This window comes from Lithobates pipiens, unplaced genomic scaffold (genome assembly GCF_037356315.1).
Source record: "Lithobates pipiens isolate NorthernLeopardFrog02 unplaced genomic scaffold, aLitPip1_a1.2 Scaffold_8, whole genome shotgun sequence".
In the NCBI taxonomy this organism is placed as follows: Eukaryota; Metazoa; Chordata; class Amphibia; order Anura; family Ranidae; genus Lithobates; species Lithobates pipiens.
In genome coordinates this window covers 183,545,923-183,569,944 of record NW_027507903.1, presented here as the reverse complement: position 1 = coordinate 183,569,944, position 24,022 = coordinate 183,545,923, and the positions used below count along the sequence as shown (strand labels likewise).

General features: G+C 42.7%; 1 protein-coding gene across 5 annotated transcripts in view; it reads left to right on the top strand.

The window, feature by feature from the left end:
• The first annotated feature begins 632 nt into the window (after window positions 1–632).
• CELSR1 (cadherin EGF LAG seven-pass G-type receptor 1) overlaps window positions 633–24,022 on the top strand; it is a 237,398-nt gene continuing 214,008 nt past the window's right edge. For all 5 annotated transcript variants that reach the window (XM_077470937.1, XM_077470936.1, XM_077470935.1 and 2 more), the window contains exon 1: window positions 633–4,090. In XM_077470937.1, coding sequence (XP_077327063.1) covers window positions 736–4,090 — 3,355 coding nt within the window. In that variant the 5' untranslated portion in view covers window positions 633–735. The remainder of the gene's footprint in view (window positions 4,091–24,022) is intronic.

The following is a 24,022-nucleotide window of genomic DNA, read 5'->3' as shown; positions in this document are numbered from 1 at the left end:
AGGCGATAAATGACTGTAGGTGTTGCATGAGGGTCGGTGTCGGGCGGTATGTAGGTGGTATATGAGGCTCGGTATGTAGGTGGTATATGAGGCTCGGTGTGTAGGTGGTATATGAGGCGATAAATGACTGTAGGTGTTGTATGAGGCTCGCTGTCGGGCGGTATGTAGGTGGTATATGAGGCGATAAATGACTTTAGGTGTTGTATGAAGGTCCGTGTCGGGCGGTATGTACATAGCATATGAGGCTCGGTGTCTGGCGGTATGTAGGCAGCATGTGAAGCGAAAAGTGACTGTAGGTGTTGTATGAGGCTCGGTGTAGGTGGTCTATGGGGTCGGTGTGACTGGTGCGCTCCTCCCCGGCTCGGTATGTAGGTGGTATATGAGGCGATAAATGAACGTAGGTGTTGTATGAGGCTCGGTCGGTGTGTAGGTGAAGCGATAAGTGAGGCTCGGTGTGACTGGTGCGCTACTCGGTATGTAGGTGTTGTGTGAGGCTCGGTGTGACTGGTGCGCTCCTCCCCAGCACGGTGAAGAGGGGAGTGTGGGAAGCTCCCAGCAGGGTGTCGGACAGAGAGCAGGTTTATGTTAATGAGGTGGGCGGGACTGTGCTGAGGGTGAGTGGGGGGTGGGGGGTGTTGAAGCCATTTTGGAGTGAGTTGAGTGAAGTTGCGGGTGGCGGAGGAGAGTTCGGTGTAGCCGGTATGCCGCCCCCCAGCCCGCGCTGAGGGCTCAGTGATGGAGACGGAGATGTGGGCTCTATGTTGGGGGCTGAGTGTGCTGTTGGGGGTCCTGCCGGTCGGCGGGAGGACAGTGAAGGTGTACGGAGGATCGGAGTGGACGTACGGCTGGAGAGGTCCTCCTTCGGTGATCGGGGATGTGGAGCGGACAGAGATCGGGGAGCTCCGGCTACAGAGCAGGACTGATTGCGATCGGAGGTCGGGCGATCCGGTGTTGCTCCAGCTCCGGTCCCGGGCGGTGTCGGTGTGGATGAGGACGGAGGTGGACAGGCACGGAGCGGACTGTTACTTTAAGTACCGGAGGAAGAGCCCCGCCTGGCCGGCTGAGCCCGATGTGGATGTGATGTACGGGGATCGGTCGGGCTGTGTTCCGGGGCTCGGGATCCGTAGCCGGGATCTGTTGGGATCGGTGCTGGGACTATCAGACTGTCAGGTGCGGGGACCATCCCGCTGCTTCGCCCCGCTGTACCTGCTGTGCCGGGCTGGTGATGATGATGATGATGGAGACTCCCGGGACCTTGTAGTGCGGGTCAGAACTGAGCAGAGGAGCCCCAAGAGGCTGAGGAGGAACGTGAACACTAGCCCTCAGTTCCAGCTCCATAGCTACCAAGCTTCTGTGCCAGAGAACGAGCCGGCGGGGACCCGGGTGATCTCGGTGAAAGCCACCGACCAGGACTCGGGGGAGGCGGGCAGGCTGGAGTACTACATGGAGGCTTTGTTTGACAGCCGCTCCAATGATTACTTCTACATGGACTCAGAGACCGGCACAGTTACTACCAGCCAAGCTCTGGACCGGGAGACCAAGGATACCCATGTGTTTAAGGTGACAGCCACCGACTTCGGTTCCCCCAGGAGATCGGCCATCACCTACTTGACTGTCACCGTCAGTGACACCAACGACCACGTCCCACAGTTCGAACAGTCTGAGTACAGGGAGAACATCCGGGAGAACATCGAGGTGGGCTATGAGGTGATGACTATTCGGGCCACTGACGGAGATGCCCCCTCCAATGCCAACATGGTCTACCGGCTGCTCAGTGCTGATGGGGAGGAGAGTTCCGTGTTCGAGATAGACTCTCGGTCGGGGGTGGTGAGGACCAGGGCCCAGGTGGACCGGGAGGCCATCACCTCCTACCTGCTAATAGTGGAGGCCAATGACCAGGGCAAGGACCCCGGGCCCCGGAGTGCCACCGCCACTGTCCACATCAACGTGGAGGATGAGAACGACAACTACCCGCAGTTCACTGAGAAGCGCTATGTGGTGCAGGTGCTGGAGAATGTCCAACCCAACACCAAGATCTTGAAGGTGCAGGCAACTGACCGCGACACCGGCACAAACGCCAACATCCACTATGGCATCATCAGCGGCAACATCCGGGGCCAGTTTATCATCCACCCCTCCAATGGGGACATTGAAGTCAACTACCCGCTGGACTATGAGGTGGTGAGGGAGTACAACCTGAGGATCAAAGCCCAGGATGGCGGCCGACCCCCTCTCATCAACACTACGGGCATGGTGTCAGTGCAGGTGGTGGACGTCAATGACAATGCCCCCATCTTCGTCAGCACCCCTTTCCAGGCCACTGTGCTTGAGAATGTCCCCATAGGGTACTCTGTTGTCCACATCCAAGCCAACGATGCTGACTCAGGGGAAAATGCCCGCATACAATACAGCCTGACCGATCTGCCCCCCAACTTCCCTTTCATCATCAACAACAACACTGGCTGGATTACCGTTGCCTCCGAGCTGGACCGGGAGACTGTGGAGTTCTACACCTTTGGGGTGGAGGCCAGAGACAACGGAGAGCCTGTGATGACCTCCTCAGCCAGTGTCACCATCACCTTGCTGGATGTCAATGACAACAACCCCACCTTCACTGAGAAGGTCTACCAGCTGAGGCTGAACGAGGACGCGGCGGTGGGGAGCAGTGTCCTTACCATGACTGCCGTGGACAGGGATGTCAACAGTGTGGTGACTTACCAGATTACCAGCGGCAACACTAGGAACCGCTTTGCCATCAGCAGTCAGAGTGGAGGGGGGCTAATCACCTTGGCCCTTCCACTGGACTACAAGCAGGAGAGGCAGTATGTCCTCACTGTCACTGCCTCCGATGGCACCCGCTCTGACACTGTACAGGTCTTCATCAATGTCACGGATGCTAATACCCACAGACCCGTCTTCCAGAGCAGCCACTACACGGTGAGTGTGAGTGAAGACAAGCCCATAGGCACCTCCATAGTCACCATAAGTGCTACTGATGAGGACACGGGAGAGAATTCCAGAATAACCTACATTTTGGAAGACAGCATTTCTCAGTTCAAGATAGATCCTGATACAGGGACCATTACCTCATTGGTAGAGCTGGACTATGAAGACAAGGCGGTCTACTCACTGGCTGTCACTGCTAAGGACAATGGCATTCCGCAGAAGTCTGACACCACCTATGTGGAGATACTGGTTTTGGATGCCAATGACAATATGCCTCAGTTTCAGAGGGACAGATATCAGGGTGTTGTCTTTGAGGATGTCCCAGAGTCCACTAGTGTCCTTCAAATATCTGCTACAGACAGGGACTCTGGGTCGAATGGTTGGGTCACCTACACATTTCAGGGAGGGGACGATGGAGATGGAGACTTTAAGATTGAACCCTCTGGCATAATCAGGACCAACAGAAGACTGGATAGAGAAAATGTACATGTGTACAACCTCAAAGCCTTTGCTGTGGACAAGGGAACCCCACCACTGAAAACTCCTGTGGACATCCAAGTGACTGTCCTAGACATCAATGACAACCCTCCAGTATTTGAAAAAGACGAGCTGGATATTTTTGTGGAGGAGAATAGCCCTGTAGGGACAGTTGTTGCAAAGATAACTGCTACTGATCCTGATGAAGGAACTAATGCCCAAATAATGTACCAAATTGTGGAAGGAAACAACCCAGAGGTTTTCCAGTTGGATCTCTTTAATGGTGACCTAACTGCATTAGTTGATCTGGATTATGAGGTGAAAACAGAATATGTCATTGTGGTCCAGGCCACCTCAGCCCCCTTGGTCAGCAGGGCCACAGTCCATGTGAAATTATTGGACCAGAATGACAATTACCCAGTCCTGCAGGATTTTGAAATCCTTTTTAACAACTATGTGACCAACAAGTCCAACAGTTTTCCATCAGGGGTCATTGGGAAAATCCCTGCCTATGATCCTGATGTCTCTGACACCTTGCACTACAGCTTTGTACAGGGGAATGAGCTGAATCTGCTTCTCCTCAATCCTTCCACTGGAGAGCTCAAGTTAAGTCGAGACTTGGACAATAACCGACCTCTGGAAGCTCTTTTGAGAGTCTCTGTTTCAGGTAATTTCTTTTATTATTTAGTTATTTTATACCTAACCGCATAATTATTGTGTAAACCACATGTTGTTTATAGATGGACAAGGTGTCAAGAGAACGTATTCTAATTAGAATGTTGCTGAAAGTTTAGCATTCTCTCTAGTGTAGCAGATAAAAAGTAGGTGTGCCTGCAATAGAGCTTAGCCTGAAGAGGTCTGGGTACTTATGGAAGGCTGGAGGTTACCAGTGACACAAGACAGTCTCTTAGAGCTCCAAACCTTTTCAGAGCTCTGATTTTATCTTTGTAGATGTCTCCAGTATGCGCCATTTGCCTATGATCACCTATATTATTGTCCAATGCTTAAATTAGAACAAACAACCTTTAGTAAACAGAGTGCTGTTGCAGTGTTTTAAAAATTGTGTACATTGGTGTTACTTGCTGTAGAATGTTCTATAGACCATGGGTCTTATCTGCTTGGGGTTTCCTATGGTTGAGCAGACATTGTCACTTTTCTTGGTGCTATCGGGGTTTTTGAAAGTTTTGGCCAAGGCTGTTTGATTTGTAAATCATTTTTAAAACAAGTAGTATCATTCCTATGTGTGTAATCTTTTTTTATGTTCTTAGCTGCAACTTAGTATTTAGCTGTCCTCGTACTAGTGCAGGCTCATACAATATGAGTATAAGCATTTATAGTAGTTAGAGCTGTCAAAAGCACAGGCTGATACATATGTAGGTAATGTCTAGTAAAACGTGAAACATTGTGTGCAATGACAGCCAGGTCCTAGATGATTGCTCTGGATTACATCTCTATCTTAATATCAGGTTTAATATGAGATTTAGACATTCACGCATTATCTATTTAAATGATACTACCGTAATTCTAAGTCATGTAAGAAAACCTTAAAGCAGAACTCCTGATAAAATGAGTCCCATTGTTTATGGTTTTCTTAATCCTTGCACACATCCCCCCCCCATGTGTAGTTTTTAGCACACTACTTTATAAATGTGAGGAATGTTACTTGCCCATCACGTGGCTGACTGTAGGAAAGATGGCTCCTGAATTCCTACTAGTCCCATCCTTGCCTCCAGCCTGCTGAGTACAGTGAGGGAGCACCAGTGCACCGATGAGGTCTCCTGTATTAGAAGGTCATCGATGTGTCCATCACCGTAACTCTATCAGAGTCTGACAGGCTCAAACTGATGACCTCTCTGTGTGATTCTGGGTGTGCAAAATGTTGTTAAAGTAGAATTTATAGCCCAAGCATTTATTTGATATTTTTCCCATTTTTGGATAGAGTAGAAGAGGGTCATGACCCCTGTAAGGTTTATTTTTTGCCCTCCTTTGTCCCATTGGGGAGATTTCCCTTCACCTCTTGTCTTGTAGCCAAAATGTTAAGTGAAACCCTACAAATTAAGGGAATCTCTTATGGACCTCCAGGTCATCAGAACTAGTGTCCCCATTGGAACATTTCTCTTCTATTACTTTTTTGGGGACAACCCAAAATGTGGGATTTTTATTTATTTATTTATTTTTACTTTCACTTTCAGGCTGTGTTCCCTCTGTACAGAGCGCCTCACAGCAGGGGTCCGGTCCATCCCTGTTCATCTTTCCAGGTCCAAACTTTTGGTTGAATTCAGACCAGAGGATGCACAGGACTCCTGTGCAATTCGCTCCGGAAATGTGTGAACCGGCTCCATTGAGAGCTGGTCACAATCAACTGACATGTGAATTGGATGTGGATAAAACCGCATCCAATTCTCAATGGTGTGAACCCAGCCTCAATGATAATGGTAAACAGGACAAAGAGGGAGAGTGACTCTCCCTAATGGGGACACCGACAGCGATAAAATCTGACAGGTGTTCTAATACCTCTCCACTTATCCAAAACCCCGCCAAAAAGTTTTGCCTTTTTATTTATGCTTTAATCTAAAGTAAATAATGGTTTTAAGCAAACCTACTAGCAGTATTTAAAACATTAGGGTTAATAAATAGGAAACAGAGTTCCAGTTATTTCTATATCCTTCTTATAGCAGGTTTGTCTCAGACGGACCCTGAATTGCTGTCGAGGCACAATCACTTGACTGCAGTTGGGGAGCTACTTTTTTAATGGTAAAATGTTGCTGTAAGCCCACAGACGCATTGGGTCGGTTTGGCATGCGATTTGACATGTCAAATCGAAACCTATTGATAGCAAGTGCCGTACAATCGGTGCAGCGCTGTAACAATACTCAAAGGTAGTTTTTGTCAACTTCGGGGGCAATTTCAATAGACCTTTGTGCATGAACCTGCACAGATGTCTGTCAAATCTCCCCGAAGTTGGACTGAAATGCCTGTTTGAAATCCTGAGAGTTAAGCTGAACGTGTGTGTGTGTGTGTGTGTGTGTGTGTGTATGGATATATCGCCTCTATCATATACTACTTCTTTTTTTTAATTTTTTTTATGTTTGCATGTGCCTGGGCACACCCTAATCACTACGCACAGTGCCGATTCCCCTCCACCTGCTGTGCTGCTGGCTTACCTCCCCTCCCCCCCCCCCCCGGCTCCTGCGGGGGATGTTTCAGGATGGAGAGCAGCTTTTATGGTTTTAATTTTCATAGGGCGGTAGTCGATTAGGCTGGTCATACATTATCCAATTTTCTTTTAAAGTTTTCCTTTTAGATTTACCAAATTCATATAATAAGAGGTCAAACTTACACTTTCAATTTGTAAGCAATTGGACAGACCATTACACTACATAGTTGAAAGTACATCTAAAAAAAATTGAGTAGAATTTTGTAGAATGTATGGCCAGCTTAAAGCGGGAGTAAACCCAGTTTCAAAAAACACTTAGCATTTCCGGCATGCCGGGAATATAACTTTCACATTGGTTGTGCTCTCAACCAAACTTTCAAACCGTCCAATGGCTGGTTTCATAACTGATCACATGTGCAGCATTATGGCAGTTGAAGAATCATTAGAGGCCAAGATGGCAGCTTCCTTGACTGAAAACGATAGAAGGGTTTACTTCCACTTTAAGATTGTGTCATGAAACTGCAGAAGTAGTTTTACCTTGGTGTGCTGAACTGGCGAAACCCATATGTAAATGTTATTTATCCCGTTCCAGACCATTGGAGTTTAATGATTTAGCTTTGAGTGAAGTTAAAGCAAGCCATAGATTATGCAATTTTCTTTCCGTCAATCACAGATTGCTTGATTCTTCTAATTCTTCCCTTTTTTTTTTTTTTTTAACGGCAACCCCGTAATTGTCTGTATTTTGTTTATTCTTTTTCAATTTGCTGTATAACTGTCACCTGGGTAAATAAGAAATCTGGCCATATTCACTTCTGATATTTCTGATGTCTGCACCCACCCAATGCTTCTAAAGATCTGAATACTGAGAGGGGGAGGGGGAGGGGGAGTGTGTATCACGCTGATTCTTAAAGTGTGTTGAAAGCCAAACATTTTTTTTAGGTTTGAATAATGTAGGAGGATTTCTGCCATGTCAGATTTTTATTCCTATCTGTGCACTCGTTGGGGTGATTTTATTCTCCTAGTAGACATTGTTACAGAAACTCAGAGGGATAATCCAAAATGTTTAGTTGTCTCCAGAACAGGAATACAGTGGAAATGTTCCAGTGAGGACAGATGTTGTGGTGGTAACTGTCCTCTGAGGTGTGTGTGTGTGTGTGTGTGTGTGTGTGTTTGTGTGTGTTTTGTGTTTGTGTTTTTTTTTTTTTTTTTTTTTTTTTTTTTTTTTTTTTTTAGTAATTTTCTTTCACCTAACATTGTAGTTACGGCACAGGAAGTAAACCTAATATTTCTCTATTGGAAAATAAAAACTGGACAACTCTTACCTGCTCTAGCAAAACCATAAAGGAGATCTATAGAAACCGCATTGGCTTTCATTTTATAACCCCAGCATAGTAATAGCAATGCAAACCATAGTTATTGTCGACAATACAATTTCTCCTTTCATTTTGCGGTTGCTGCCTGTCTGTTGGTCATCCTTGTCCACAGTTTCCTGGATTATTTGCATGTTTTGCTCCTTGATTTTTCCGTTAAGAGGGCAGGCTCTGTGAATTTTGCGACAAAGCATTGACTACTCGCAGGACATGAGTATATATCAGACTTCAAGAAAGTAAATGTTTGGGATTCTTAGTGTTACTAAACCCAGTAATAGGAAAATCCGCCCCCCCCCCCCACAGTGCCCACGGCTTATAAATCCTCTTTTTACATTAAAATACTGCCACTATATACCTTTTTTGGATAATCTGTATACTGCGGTCAGTGATAAAACGCACAATTTCTCCAGTGCTGAGAGTCCAGGAAGGAGGGGATTTTCACTACATGTGTGGTGCCAATATCATGTGACCTGACTAGCTCTGAGAACAAGAAACTGTTCTCTCTAGCATAAAAGACACAACTAAGCATGTGCAGGTTGGCTACCCTGCCTGTGTTAGCTGGCCTTCCCCAGATAGACAGTGCAGGAGGGGAAGGATCTGTTCATACAGGATAAAACTGTCTTTTTAGACAGGATTAACCCCTTAAGTTCCACAGTGAGTATAACAAGTATGCTATGCTGCATATACAGACAGATTTTACTGTTGGATTTAGTAACACTTTAAAGTATGTTGAGTTTGTCAAAAACGCAGGGTGATGATTTATAATCTGGAAAACACATCGGAACACTAGATGCCAAGACAGAGCATACTGTGTAATGGATATTCGGAAAGATTTACCTGTTTGTGTTAACTTTGCATCCTTATATTGTTATGCATGACATGTACCGTGCCTTTGTTTTTCTTACAAATATAAAAAGTACGGTAAGTTTACAGTAAGTTTACAAACTCCAGGATTGCTCAAAATATTAGGCTGGAAATTCAGTGTGGAAATCTATGACTTTACATTTGACCATAGATCGACTTTGAAAACATATTGGTTAAAGGGGAAGTAAACCCTGATGGGTTTACTTCCTCTTTGATTCCCTACAAAGGTAAAGCATAATGGGCTACTATGCATCGCATAGTAGTCCATTATGTGTCACTTACCTGACACAAGAGCCAGCGATGTCACCGCTGTCCCCTGTAGTCTGGAGCCTCCATCTTCTTGGTGGGTCTCGCTGCTCCTGCGCTGTCATTCATCAGAGCTGCGATGACTTCTCTCCCGCGCATGTGCATGGGAGCAGCCATTCGCGGCATATCGCCGTTAACTGCGACGCGCTCAGTGCGCCTGCGCGCCGCTGTCTACGGCGCATGCGCCGTAGACAGCGGTGCCTGTCTTTTGGTAAATATCTTCTAAACCGTGTAGGTTTAGGAGATATTTCTTGGACCTACAGGTAAGCCTTAATCTAGGCTTACCTGTAGGTCAAAGTGGTTTGTAAGGGTTTACAACCACTTTATTAAAGCTATGCTATAAAGAAAACTGGTGAGCCGGATAGACCCCACTCCCTTCAGCTTCACATCATTTCTTGCCTTACTGATGAGATATTAAGCCAGAGCTGATCTCCACAGTTCAGCGAGCAGATTTAAGGTAATCCTCTACTTCAGGGGTAGGCAACCTCAGCCCTCCAGCTGTGGTGAAACTACAAATCCCATCATGCCTCTGCCTCTAGGAGTCATGCCTGTGATTGTTAGGGTATTGCAATGTGTCATGGGACTTGTAGTTTAACCACAGCTGGAGGGCCGAGGTTGCCTACCTCTGCTCACTACTAAGAATCTTTATCTGCAGCCCAGGCATGCATTTGTAGGTGTGTTCATGAAGTGTGCTGGAAATACTTGTATTTTTTTTTTTAAACAAGTTTCATGTTTCCAAAGTTCGTTTAAGTGTACTGTGAGGCAAAACATCCTTGTAATCCTGTACAGGGCACTTTATGTCATTTTTCCTCTTAATGCCTATCCCTACATTTTAATGTTTTTATGTTTTGGGTCAAGCTTGCTAGGCATGCTGTATTGTATGTAACCATGGCTACATACAGTACACAGCACTATGTTCCAGCAGTGGGATGGGAAGGTCCCATCCCACTCCTGGAACGCAAAGCGTTTTGTTAACCCAAAAAAATCCTGTTCCTTTTTAAAGCATGTTATGACACAGTGCTTGTCCTGTCATTTGGCCATCTGTAACACCTAAAAACCTGGCTGATCCTGCCAGTTTCTTCCCTCCCCTGTGTATACTGACCACAATGTATCATGGCTGCTGAGCCCTGACACCGTGGTCAGTTTAAGTGCCTCCATCATCTGCAGCCTGCTGTCCTGTGTCTCCTCTGCATCATCCTGCTTGGGGACATTGATGTAAAGGGGAATTCTGATGTAAGGGGGCTCTGGGAACCTTGATTGCAAGGAAAGAATGCAGGGGAACCCTTTTGTAAGGCGGGACTTCTGGGGAATTTGATTTAGGGAAAAATATGTGCAATCTGATGTAAAGGGGGACAGGAATGTACAAAGGGAATGCTGGGGACTTAAATTTAGGGGCAACTCTGTGGACTCTGAAAGGGAGGCTCTGATGTGAAAGGGGTCAAACTGGAGACTCTGAGGTAAGGGAGCCCTCTGGGGACATTGATGTAAGGAGGGAATCTGGGCACCCTGATGTATTGAGTAATTCTGTTCTGCAAATAAAGTGTATGCCATATGGTTGCATTGTGAAGGGGAGGGGGTGGCGGGAAGACTGTGGAAAGGGGGGGGGTTATCATCAAAATGAACCTTTGCCTAAGTAGATGAAAATCCATGCACCACCCTGCTTGCACATGATTGGATGATGGAAGTCAGCAGAGCTTTTGCTTATTTACTAACACGGTGGATTTGATTTAGATCACTAGTAAGAAGTCTTGATTTAAATCAACACTTAGATGGAAAACAATCTTTAGATTTTTACTCCAAAAACATTTGTTATTAAATTTGATAAACAAACATAAACCCCCCCCCCCCCCCCCCCCCCACAGATTTTTATCAACCCTGTTTACTAAACTATGGAGAAGCTGTTCTTCCAGAGCGCACAGTCCATTTGCCTTTAGTAAATCGCCCCCAGTGTATGGTTGGCTTTATTTTTCAGATTTAAAATGAATGCTGGTTGTACAGATTGCATAGTTTAGTTCAGTATCTTCCATCAATGTGGACAAATCATTTCCATGACATCTGGGATAACAAATTTAGAAAATGCCCCAACCAATATAGCTACATATTCTTTAAAATGTGTATTTACATATTATAATTTTTTTTTGTTATAGTACATTTGTTTTGCTTTTGAACTAACCTTAATCCCCTGCAGGTGAACATGTAGATGGAGTAGGGGCAACGGTGTTAGTCAATTAGGTTCTACTGCATTGTAGTCCCCTACATTTATTAAATAGTTTATTGGTTTGGGTGGAGAGCACGGATATAACCTCATCAGTGAGCTATGGGTCTCTCACTATCCAATCAGTCAAATTGAATAGTTTCAGGCAAGGATTGATGGATGAGAGAAGTAACTAAACGCCATTCGTTTTCTTTTTTACATTAAGACCTGTCACACATACTGTAAGTATTTTAGCAATGCTTTTAACCATTTGCTTACATGTACATGTTACATCTACAGGGAAAATGGGCACAATTGGAGTCTTTGCCTCTGTGGAAGGCAAAAAAACTGATGTTAACTGCAACCCTTACCCTTTTATTATACACCAAGTCACCGAACTTGTTTCTGGAGTATTTTTTTATTTTTTTTGCCTTGCAGCAACCTATTGTGAAATTAGAGGCTCATTTTTACAAACTTTCTGTGAAACAAGATTTGCTATTTTCTCAGCGAAATAAAAGTTCAGCAAATGTGCCTCTTTAGGCAGGGTTCACGTATAAGCGAATTGGATGCGGTTTAAACTGCATCCAATTCACAACATGATTTTGCCTGGCTTTCGGTGAAGCCGGTTCACACATGTCCGGGGCGATTGCGGTGTGGTTTTGAAAAGAGTCCTGTGCATTTTTAGGTCCCATCCCATTTGGGGAAAAATTCGTACCTGAGCCTAGGTTCACATTGCAGTGATTTGGCATGCGATTTGACATGTAAAATCGCTTGCCGAATCGGCACGATTGCCGGCAATGGCACCATTCCGAACCTGTGCGACGCCGACTTTGCGACGTGCCACCCATTCCAAAAAGTAGTTTCTGTACTACTTTTGGCAACTTTGTGCAATTTTTGTATAGATGGCTGTGCAGCAACCCACACAGTTGTCTCTGAAATCGCCCCCCCAAGTCGGACTGGCATGCGGAAATAAGATTGTGAGAGTTCATTCCCGCTGTCAGTGTGAACCTGGGCTGAATCGGTGAATAGAGATGCACAGCACTGCAAATATGTGAACCCAGCCTTATGGAAAAGTCTCCTGTATATCCAAGACTAGCATTCTTCCTTTTAGAACCTGAATTGGAATGATTTCTAGAACTAGAATGGTTGTTAAAAAAATCTATACTCAGTATGCAAATATTGATCATGTCTACAGCATGGATGGCATTGTAGCAATTTGTAATGCTTAACAAACTGGCATAGGACACTGAATATTATAAATAAATCAGGATTAGTGTCGCATTTGTTATTTTCCATTTTGCATTATCGATCTGAAAGTACTTTTTGGACTAGTTGGAACTTCAATGGGGAATTTGGTCTCTGGTAGCCCTCATGTTATAAAACAGCAACAGTTCAGTGTAGCAAGTTTGTCAGTTGTCATAAGCCGATGAGTTTTTATATTTACTTTTAAACCAAGCAATTGAATTTAGTATTTAAAAAAATAGTCTTTCATGAAGGCAAGTAATGATTCTTTTAGCACTGTAATACTACAGCATACCGATCTCATTCTCCCCATAAAGACCAGCTCCTTATCTTCAGACAGCGGACAAACACAGACTAAACGGAGCTACTGTAAGATTTCTGGAGGAGGCTGAGGAGCTCTGAGAGCCGGGATTGACATGTTAGGACAGATCGTTTAGAACTAGTCTTTTGTATAATTGGATAAGGAAATTCTGTATCACTTTACAAACGTATCCGTCAAAATGATGTGAATCGCGAAATGCAATGCCGGCAAGCTGATTATTTTTTATTTTTTTTCTTCCTCTTCACACAATTGAGCATATTTTTCATGGGAAAGGGAGCTTTTGGCAGCACATGTCTCCTTATGTTGAGGGTTTCCCATTTGTATAAAACGAAGCAGAGGTACAGTTCAGCTGCGTATTACACATTTCTATGGAGTGCGTATAAGGAGCTCTGTTATACACAACCTTTTTATTGACTTTTTTTTTTTTTAAGTTAACATTTTCTCTGTACACATACTCAGAACGTTTGTTTTATTATTATTAAAAATATAATAACGTGGTATGCGTACAACAAAATTAACCAATAAATGTGATGAGGATCATTTTTTGAATCCTGTTTTGTAGGTCTCTGGCCTTTGATATTGAATACCCAATGGTCAAGGTGGCCTTCTCTGACTCTGACTGCTTTCTCTCTTAAAAAAATAAAAATGTATTGAGAACGATGATTGGTTGGCACTGTAGAAGGACTTATCAGATCTCATTTTCTGAAACAAATTTTGTCTGATTGCTCCCCTTTCCAGCCCTTCTATGTCCCATCTATGAATTATTGTAAGTAGTTGGATGATAGTAAAACTTTTACCATCTGAGGCTTGGTTCACACCTATTTTTGCAGCAATTCCCACACCTGCAGTGATCACGCTCTGTTCCGAGAATTCATTCTAAATGACACCCCACATATGTAAAATCACAACGTGGGTGCAAGAACTACAGGCAAATCGCATGGTCAAAATGACTATGCGATTTCCCTGTGGCTCACGTTTAAGAAAAGGTTTGTGCACTTTTTTCAGAAACGCTGAACTGTGCCCCTGGGATAAGGACCCTTTCACACTGATCGATTTTTCAGTTGGAGAGGAAAAAAAGTGGAAGAAAAATGCATCTCCTTTAAATTCTACACACTCTTCACACCAGTTAGCGGCATTTCATTTGTGTTTTTGGCTGTTTTCCCACATCTCCAGTGCAAAAATGCAGTAAAAACTATTTTTATACCTGGTCTGTTACCTAAAAGTAAGACTTAAAAGTGTTACTAAACCCACAAGAGTAAAATCAGTCTGTATATGCAGTAAAGCATGCTTGTTTTACTCGCTGTGGACCTTACAGGGTGTTAACCCTCTGTATCTGTTTGATCCTGTCATCTCTGATCCTTCTAGTCTTCCACAGTCCCCAAGCCATCCCCTAATAGAACAGAGCCTTGGGGGGCAAGAAGTCCTATGAATTTCCACGCCTCTAGCTGCACTCTTCTTTTGTCCTGAGGTTTTTGTGCTCTTGATTCCAGTTTTACAAGTAAAATGTGTCTGTTGTTTGGGAGGTCTATGACACCTTGGATATATTCAATCTTTGTAGGAATAAGTTGCAGGTCCCACATAGCTATCTTGTGATAAAATAAGTGAGCTGCCTGTGATTTGTTGTAGCAATGACTTCAGATCACCCAGCAGAAATCCAGGTGCAGCATGTCCAAGGTCTAAGGCTATGTGGGTGTCAAGGTACTTGTGAAGCTCTATGTACTTCTGCCAGCAACAAATAACATTTCATTATTTTTAAAGGACCGACACTCTTGCCAGCTAGACTGAAAACATGAAAGAAGGAATAGACATGTTCATGACTGATAGACCACGGCTTGCTTCTGATTTTAATTGGTTTTAAAGTGTCTGGCAAGCATGGGTTTTTACAGTTAGGAATGTCATAAAGAATGTACAGTAAGGTGACATTTAAGCCTGTATTGTTCAGTTTTCGCCTGATGATTTTGCCTGCATGTTTCTCACTTGAGCAGATAGTTTGGTTTCATTAGGTTGTGTCCTTTTAGTGGTAAATGGAGGTTGACACATTGTCACATGAGAACACCCAGAGCGATCGGCACCTGTGGCGGCTCCACCATGCAGCTGGCGGCTTCTGAGTCAGTGTGCTGCCTTTTTTCTTGTCTTTAGTTTCTGTAAAAATAAAGCACATGGTCCCGTCATTGTGACATTCTAAGCTCCTCCGAGTGTGTTTAATCACACTACAGCCGAGTGGAGTACAAGTCATAAGTACATTGAGCTGAATGTCGGCTTCTACAACATCATTTACTTGTTTTATTTTATGAATAATGAAGCTGCAAAAGTGCATCGAAGCGTCATTTATCATACTGCTTTGTATTCTATAATCGTCATATGTTTTGTTCATAGAAAGCAATGAATCTGAGAGCTACAGACTTTTGGTTTTGCCTGTGGGAAAAATGGAAATTAGAAATCCAGAAAATTGTTACTAGATTGGACAAATCTACGTACATCTAAGACCTTGCTTGATTTGCAAATTGATTAGCTTTATTAAAATCTTATTTCACGTGAAAGTATATGGCTTTATTTCAGAAGATGGGAGTGTGGTCTGACAGGTTGATCATGTAGAAGCACATTTAGAAGTCGGGGACGCTGTTGTCACCGTAATATAGGAAGTGTCTGACAAGGAACCTCATGGCAAGAATTCTTTAAATGAAAGCCGCAGACTTGAAAATATTAAAAACAACTTCTGAAATGACATTTAACATGGCTTTTGTGTGCATTCAGTGATTGGATTTACCTATACTTTAACACAGACCTTTATAGAATAAAAGACTCTGTAGCAGTGGAACACTCCCTTCTAATGCATACTTGGAAAAAATCTGATCCTGTGTGTGTTTTTATTTATTTTTGAGGGGGCGGTGGCTTTCAATTCACCCCGCCTCTATTCTCACCTATGCGTGAATGACATTGGTGGTGCTCCAACAGCCTCCCAGAATATGTGCATTGGATATCCACAGAAGGCATTGGCTTCCACTCAGCTTCTAAAGGGGAAGGATTAGTCAGCCAGCCAGATCAGACAAGCCAGCTCCTGATATAGGATAAGATGGCAGCACAGGATGTTTCTGAAAAGTGATCCACTGTGAAGCACATTTGACATGGAGGCAGGGGAGCCTCTTCCATGCATTTAGTAGGCCATATACTTTTTGCTGTGGGGGGGGGGGGTGTATTTTTTTTCTTTCTGTCCTGAACAGACATTTTTAATGTGAAAAATTATGCCACAAGCCAATAGTTTGACTTGCAGTTGTATGTACTCCAATGACTTGAATGGGTGAGTTTAACAGCCAGTGCTGCTTTTAAAGAGGAAGTAAACCCTGATGAGTTTACTTCCTCTTTCATTCCCTGCAAAGGTAAAGCATAATGGACTATAACTACTACTTACCTGACACAGGAGCCAGCGATGTCACCACTGTCCCCTGTAGTCCAGCGCATCCATCTTCTCGGGAGGTCTCGCTGCTGCGCCGCTGTCATTCGTCGAAGCCGCGATGATGTCACTCCCGCGCATTGCGCACGGGAGCCGCCACGCGCAGCATATTCGCCGTTGATGGTGCCTCGATCAATAGACAGCGGTGCCTGTCTTTTGGCAAATATCTCCTAAACCGTGTAGGTTTAGGAGATATTTCTTGGACCCACAGGTAAGCCTTAATCTAGGCTTTCCTGTAGGTCAAAGTGTGTTTGTAAGGGTTTACAACCACTTTAAAGCCATGTTAAATCTGCCTGCTGAATGTGTACAGGCTATGTGGTTTTATGTGGGCAGTAAAATTGTGGCTTAACTACCTGTTTTTACTGCTCCCAGGCCACCTGAAAGGAGCTGAAGATCCTGTTTGTGATGCAGGACAGTTCTCCCCATAGACACCCATAGTAGACTCTTGGCCTATAGCTTAAGGTAAAGTGAATATTCTGACATCCGAGCAGCTTTGCTATATGGCAATAATAACTCACTAAGTGGATTTGCTTGTCCAGAATTGATCATTTAGATTTAGTTTAACATGGTAAATGAAGAGTTCAGGTTAAGATTTCAGGCTAAAGACAATCTTTGGTAGTACTAAATCTGTGGAATGCAAACCAGCAAAGCACTCCTATCTGGGCACCCTGCAATTTAGGTGACAAGATATTTTCATGTAGTAATCTCTTCAGCCATTAGCTTGTTTCACCTGTGACCTTAAACCCAGCAAGTTACTACCAGCAAGCCAGGCAGTTCCCTGAAGGCCGAGCTACCAGAAGAAGCACATATCCCACAATCTACTTTTCAGTGTTCCACAGTGTACAGTTAACTGCCTAATTCATACTTGATTTCAGAATTCCAAACCTCAACACACCTACACAGCTTTTGCTTCTGTTTTGTTAAATCCACTTCATGTTTAAAGTACCCTTTATTTTATCTAAAATGGGTAAAGCAACCAACTAATATAGTTTAGTCTTGGGCTTTGTGGATATTTTTTAAAATTTTTGGTACAATGCTCTATTCCTTGATAGTAAAGCGAAAGTAAGTTATTTTTACAGCATAATTGGCAGTTCTGACAGCTTTAAATGCTTGTTGACAAACTGCTGTTCTGTATCATATACAGCGATAGTCGTAACTGCATTTTTTAGTTTTAGTTTTATCTACCTGAACTGATATCTAATTAGACAGAGACGTCCCAATTAGTACTGATTAACTGTGTTGCCCAAAGCAGCCAGTCAGGTTTTAACTTTAATCTAAAAATGTATGCAAGACCTAAATCCTTAATCTGATTTGTTGCTATAGGCAGAATAAATACTCCGCTAGGCTTATATATCCTTTACAAATTGAACATTTTTTTTTTTTTTTATGACTATAAAATATGCTATATGAGGGAGTAAAGACCTTGAAAAAAAAAAAGTGTGCCATGTTAAGTGCGCATTTAAAAATGTGTATAAGGGCAATCCTTATTTGAAGAAAAATTGAACTAACATATCACTCATGTATGTAAAATAGTGTGCAGTGTACCCTTTTTTCTTTTTGCGCTTGTAGTGCAGAGTGGATTTGACTTTAGAAAATAACCCCATTAGACTTCTAGCAACGTTTGACGGCAGGAAAAAACCCACTGCCAGTGCGTCCAGGAGAAGAGATTGTTGGCAGAAAAAAATGCTTGCCGCTGCTAGATGTAAATGCTCCTAAACGCTTGTAAAAGCTTTAGATACGTTTACAAGGGTCAGGATTTTTTTTTTCCCTGCAAAAACGCTGCTGCCAGGAGGAGAGGTTCCTAAGAGAGTTTACAAAACATCCTAAGGCCCCTTTCACACCTGCGAAGGGCTCAGATTTGCCTGTCAGTTTTTCAGGCGTATCTGAACGGGAGCCCTATGTACCTCCTATGAAGCGTCGGATGTCAGCAGAGACATGTCCGCTGACATCTGATCAGCCCAGATCCGATCCACTCCGCTAAGACCAGAAGGATGCAAACTCTATTTTTCATCCGTCTGGTGGATCGGATGAAAACGGATTGGCGGTCCGTAATCATCTGATCCCCCATAGGGGAGAGCGGGGCTTGGACAGGTCTGTCCCTGCACAGAGGCAGACTTGTCATCCACCGGCTCAGTGGGCATCAACAAAGTGATTCCCGCTGAGCTATTTATGGGCTCAATGTGGACAGCCCCATGTGAAAGGGGCCTAAAACAGTTATCGTATTTTTTTACCCTTAATCTACAAAGACATCTGAGTGTGTCCAAAACAGTGAAAACAAATATTAAAACTAAAATTTATGGTAGTATTTGGCCTCTAAAATTGAAGCGCGTAGTCACATTTGTTCCCACTCTTTTTAGTGTAACGCTCTGCACAGTTGGCATAAAACCTAGTACAGACAATGAGAAAATTGGACAAAAACTAACGCTTTCCAGCGTGTAATAATCTCATCATCGGTACACCGCTTTTTGAGAGCTGTTCACCACAGTTCATCTGAAATTCTCTGAAGGAACAAATATGAACATTTTTCTTGCACAGTATTTGTCCGAAAAAAATCAGAACAAGACCATGCATGCTCAGAAACGAAAGAATACAGTACAACACCTTACATAATTTCTGAAGTTGTATTCTGTCGTACGAGAATTTTCATAAGTTTTTTTTTTTTTTTTTTTAGTTTTAGTTTAGTTTAAAAAAAATAAAAAATCATTCGTCCACTTATTTCATCATGTGTTCGAGGCTTAAGAAGTTGTGTTTGTGTTGATGGTTACCTATAATACAAGTTTAGCATTAATGGGTCCCAAACAGACTTTTGGATAAAGAACTTAATGACATGATCTCCAAAGGACAATTTTTTGGCATTAATAATCTGATTTTCCATAATTTTTTTTTTTTTTTTTTTGTGAATGTTGGTAGAAATGCATAAAATTGTAAATAATTACAAGTAAAAGAATGAAAGGAAAAATGAAATGTTAGTAGTAAAGAGTTTTGCCCAGAAAATTCTAATTTCTATGGCTTGGAAAAAATGTGCGTGTTCTATAATCTACTTGGTAACTTTTAACCCAGGAATGACTCCAAGAAATTTCGCACCTCCGTTCTATGCATGACTAGACAGAATGTCACATCAAAGCTACAATGAATTATGACGGCTTCCTTCATCAATCTTATTAAAATTTTGGCAAGTTGTAGCAGCTCTCACACGTGAAATTGCTGAATTTCTGTTTTGTTTTCCATACAAACGTGCATAATGACCTCGTTTCCTTTCTGCAAGGCTGAAACATCAGGATAGACGAGCTTTTCTCAGATGGCCACGTTCTGAAGCAGGAAAGGCTTTTTGTATGTTGCTTTAGTGTTTGTTGTTCTTTATAAGTGTAAGTTTGTCTCAATTATGTAGACCTTAGGGAAATTGTGGCAGAAGCACGCGCAATGAAAATAATTTGATGTGATCGTAAATGAATATGTCATTATTATTTTCATTACACAATTTTATCTTATTTTATTACAAAGGATTAAAGTAATTTTGGTAATATGAAGGATTTGTATCCATATGCCTGCTGTATTGAGGTGGGAAAACTTTTTTTAATTTGTGAGAATTTGGATTTAAAAACCGAACTTTCCTGGTAGCAGGCTACAGATCGATCTCTCCGTACTAGAAAATTTCAATTTTACATGCACAAAGTACTGCCTACTTCTGATACACGTCCCATCATATCCAAAACCATGTGCCCACATAGATGACACCCAAAGGGTACAGCTGGTGTTTTGGTTCATGTGATTCTTTAAAGTGGTGCTTTTATTTAAAGTGGTTGTAAACCCTTACAAACCACTTTGACCTACAGGTAAGCCTAGATTAAGGCTTACCTGTAGGTCCAAGAAATATCTCCTAAACCTATACGGTTTAGGAGATATTTACCTGAAGACAGCCACCGCTGTCTACGGCACATGCGCCGTAGACAACGGCCCGCAGGCGCACTGGGTAAGCCGCAGACCGCGGGAGTGACGTAATCGCTGCTCCGGCGAATCACAGCGCCGGAGCAGCGAGACCCACCAAGAAGATGGACGCTCGGAACTACAGGGGACAGTGGTGACTTCGCTGGCTGCTCTTGTGTCAGGTAAGTGACACATAATGGACTACTATGCGATGCATAGTAGTCCATTATGCTTTACCTTTGCAGGGAATCGAAGAGGAAGTAAACCCATTAGGGTTTACTTCCTCTTTAAGTATGACCCTCCTAATGAAGGTCAATGTTTATAGGTATTCTCTGGTGAGGATTACATTATCTGGCATTTTCCTTAACAGGAAAAAAAAAAAAAAAAAAATATATATATATATATATATATATATATATATATATATATATATATATATATATATATATATATATATATATATATATATATATTTAATGAAATAATTGTAGGAAACAGAAGTACCCCTTAAGCCTGTCAGAAGTACCTCCTTGTTTGCATACCCTCTTTGAAACTCCAGGAAAGGAAATATGTGCTGAAGAAAACTAGCTGCCATTGCTTCCATGCTTTATAAATCTCTTACCAGGAACAGATCAGGAAAGTCAGTGTTAGTCTTAATCTGTATACTTGTGTGGGGGACAGTAAAGGCACTGAAGCCAGAAGATTGGCATGACAGCAAGGAGACACGGGGTGGCAGGTCAGCAATTGAATCCCCCATACTTTTAGTACAAGTCTTTTAAACCACCCAGTTTGTGAAGAATTGAACTACAGGCCTTCCATTTAAAGTAAAATTCTGGGATGTAACTAATCTTAAAATTGCTCCCATCCCTCTTCTAACGCCTATACCTTCTACCCTGTGGAAGAAAGACACAGCTATTCTCAGGCCGCTCTGGTCCTCTAACATGAGCTCCCCCATGTCAGCCAATAATGTGGAGGGAGCCCTCAACAGCAGCTGGATTGCCTGAGCAGCATGGGTCACCTGTTCACGCTCCCTCCTCTCCCCTGAAGCAGCTGACAGATGGGAGCTGATCATGTGACCGGTCTAGATCAACTGAAATCTAGGTAGGTATAAGCATGTTTATTCCACAGGGTAGTTAGTATAGGTGTTAGAAGGGGGAAGGAGTAGTTTTAAGATAAGTCATATTCAGGAATCTCCATGCACACCTGAGCAATTTGAAGCATGTTTCCATCGCTTCAAGCTCAACAGCAGACTTCCATGTTGTTCTATTTTACATGTTCACATTGGAGGAATGTGCTGTCGCTCAAACCACAGAAAAGGTATAAGACCAACTGTGAGGCATAATTCTAGATGTTTGTCCTCATCGCCTTCATTTTGCCTTCTTTCCTTAGTAACTTGCTTTGCGTCGGCTTAAACGCATTAATATGCTCACACCCATGTGTGAATCCAGGCTAAAAATGGCATCTGCCCGGAAGTCCCCTCTACTTCTGGATAAGCTTGTTTGCAAAAGTTTTAGTGAGCATTGTTTTGTTTAAAATCTTTCTTAAGCCTAGTACACACCACAACCGCTGGGTTAAATGAAAAAAACTCGGCTCAGGTTGAAGCCGCTGTACTAACAATCCGATGTTAGTACAACAATCTCCACTGCCGTGCTAATGTGTTCTGACGGACGGGGGGGGGGGGGGGGGTGCTCTTTTCGCCAGAACACTCTGGTCAGCCATTGGCTGAGAGCTCTGATTGGAAGCCGGTCAGCAGATTGTTTTACAGTTTTTTAGCCTTCAACAGAAGCCAACCCAGCTGCCATACCCACAGGCAGAATGTCAGCTAGTTTCTATTGAACAGGCTGACATTCTGACTGTGTGTACTAGGCTTTAGTATCCCAAATAAGTACCTTTTTTGTAATGTAAAAATATAGGTGCCACTCGGGCTCCAAAGGGTCCTAGTCCATCATTAACTGTTGGAAGTGCCAGCTGGGAACAGAGCTGGTCTCGGCTCTGAGCGTCAACATGTGAAGATTTAATAATTTTATTTATTTTTATTTTTTTATAAAGAGAAACTTTCGCCAAGGTCACACGTGTAGATCAGCTGGCCTTCAGCTACTAGCTCTATTTGGCATGGAGAAAATGGCACAAGCCTAAAATATATTTGGGCGCTTCACATCTCAATTTTGTCCATGTCACAGAAAATGTCTTAATTTATCTTGTAATATAATTAACGTGAGATTTATACGGAATCCATACAAATTACAACATGTAATGGTATATGTAAGCTTGTATTATTTAAACACATTGCAAAAGAGGAAGTTTTTCCTTTTGATTGCAGCCGCATAGGGCTTAGCTTCAACAATGGCTCGCTTCTCTTGTGCTAGACTGGATTTTTTGTATACTTTTAGAGTAAAATAGTACAGTAATGATAGGTAGCAGAGTTTATTCACATTTGTTTCCCTCTTGGCACTCTTTTCTGATAATTGTGCCAAGTTTGTTACCTAATCCTACAGAGAGCACTGTCTCACAAGTACATTTTCAAGGCCACTGACTTAGAGAAAGTCCATTCCATCTCTATAACGTTGTCTGTATTTACTGGCTGAATGTCTGTGTGCTGCTTATTTTAAACGTTAACAGTAAGTGGCCCAAGCTCATCCCACCAAATTTTTTTTTTATCGCCAATTTTACCTGAATTACTAAATACAGGTGCAGACATCTCACACTTATATATATATATATATATATATATATATATATATATATATATATATTTTTTTTTTTCCTATTCATGCCCATTTGTCTGGAGACAGCCTATGTTTTCTAGGAGAGACGAAATGCATGTTGGACAGCTGTGAAAAAATCGAAAGCACCACATTGGAAAGGAAATTTCCCCCTGGGCTTGGTGAAGTTGGTGAAATTTCCCTTTGCAAAGAATACATTGATCACTTACAAGGAAAAACACAAGTGATTTGGATTATGGAAGTGCAACTTCCCTTTCAAAGTAACCAGTCTGTTTACCTTTAGTAAATCAACCCCCTTTGCCACTGCTTCAGATTAGTCATAGCTAGTCCATCAGGGTAAGCATTCATTTGGGGTTTGTAATGAGGGATATTTTTCACACCAGAAAGTGTGGGGGGAGGGTTTTGTTGGGGATGTCTTTTCTAAACTTTCCTCATTTTTGAAGTTAAATGAGTAAGGCTCCTTTCACACACAGCGGAGCGAAATGCAAACTGGTGTTGCATCGGTCGCCTGGCAGACAGACTCTATGGGCGGCCAGGTGTAAACAGACTCCACTGTCCATTTACATCAAGCTACCTCCAAAAAATGGAAAATTATGCAGGTCTTTTAGTTTTTTCCAGACGTGAATGAACCCGGAGGTAGGTGGGTGTAAGTCCCTGTTCAAACCACAAAACCATCCACCAGATCTATTCTGGATGTGTTTTTTAATGCATTCCAGATGCTTTTTATTTTATTTTATTTTTTTCTTTGTGTGTGTGTGTGTGTGTGTGTGTGTGTGTGTGTGTGTGTGTGTGTGTTTTTTTATTTTTTTTCCACTGTACTGGAGTCCGGTGTGTTTTTTGTTGCTTTTTTTTATTTTTATTTTTTTTATGCCTTTTGGCATATTCCAGTACAGTTCTGGGCAGAAAAAAAAGCAGAATGTTGTAGTAGTATTATTATTTTTTTTAATTTTTTTTCTGGAACTAAAATGCAAGAGAACGCATTGCACTGGCGTGAACTATGCCATTGGAACCTTTATAACCTACTTTCCAAGTCCGTTTTACATCTG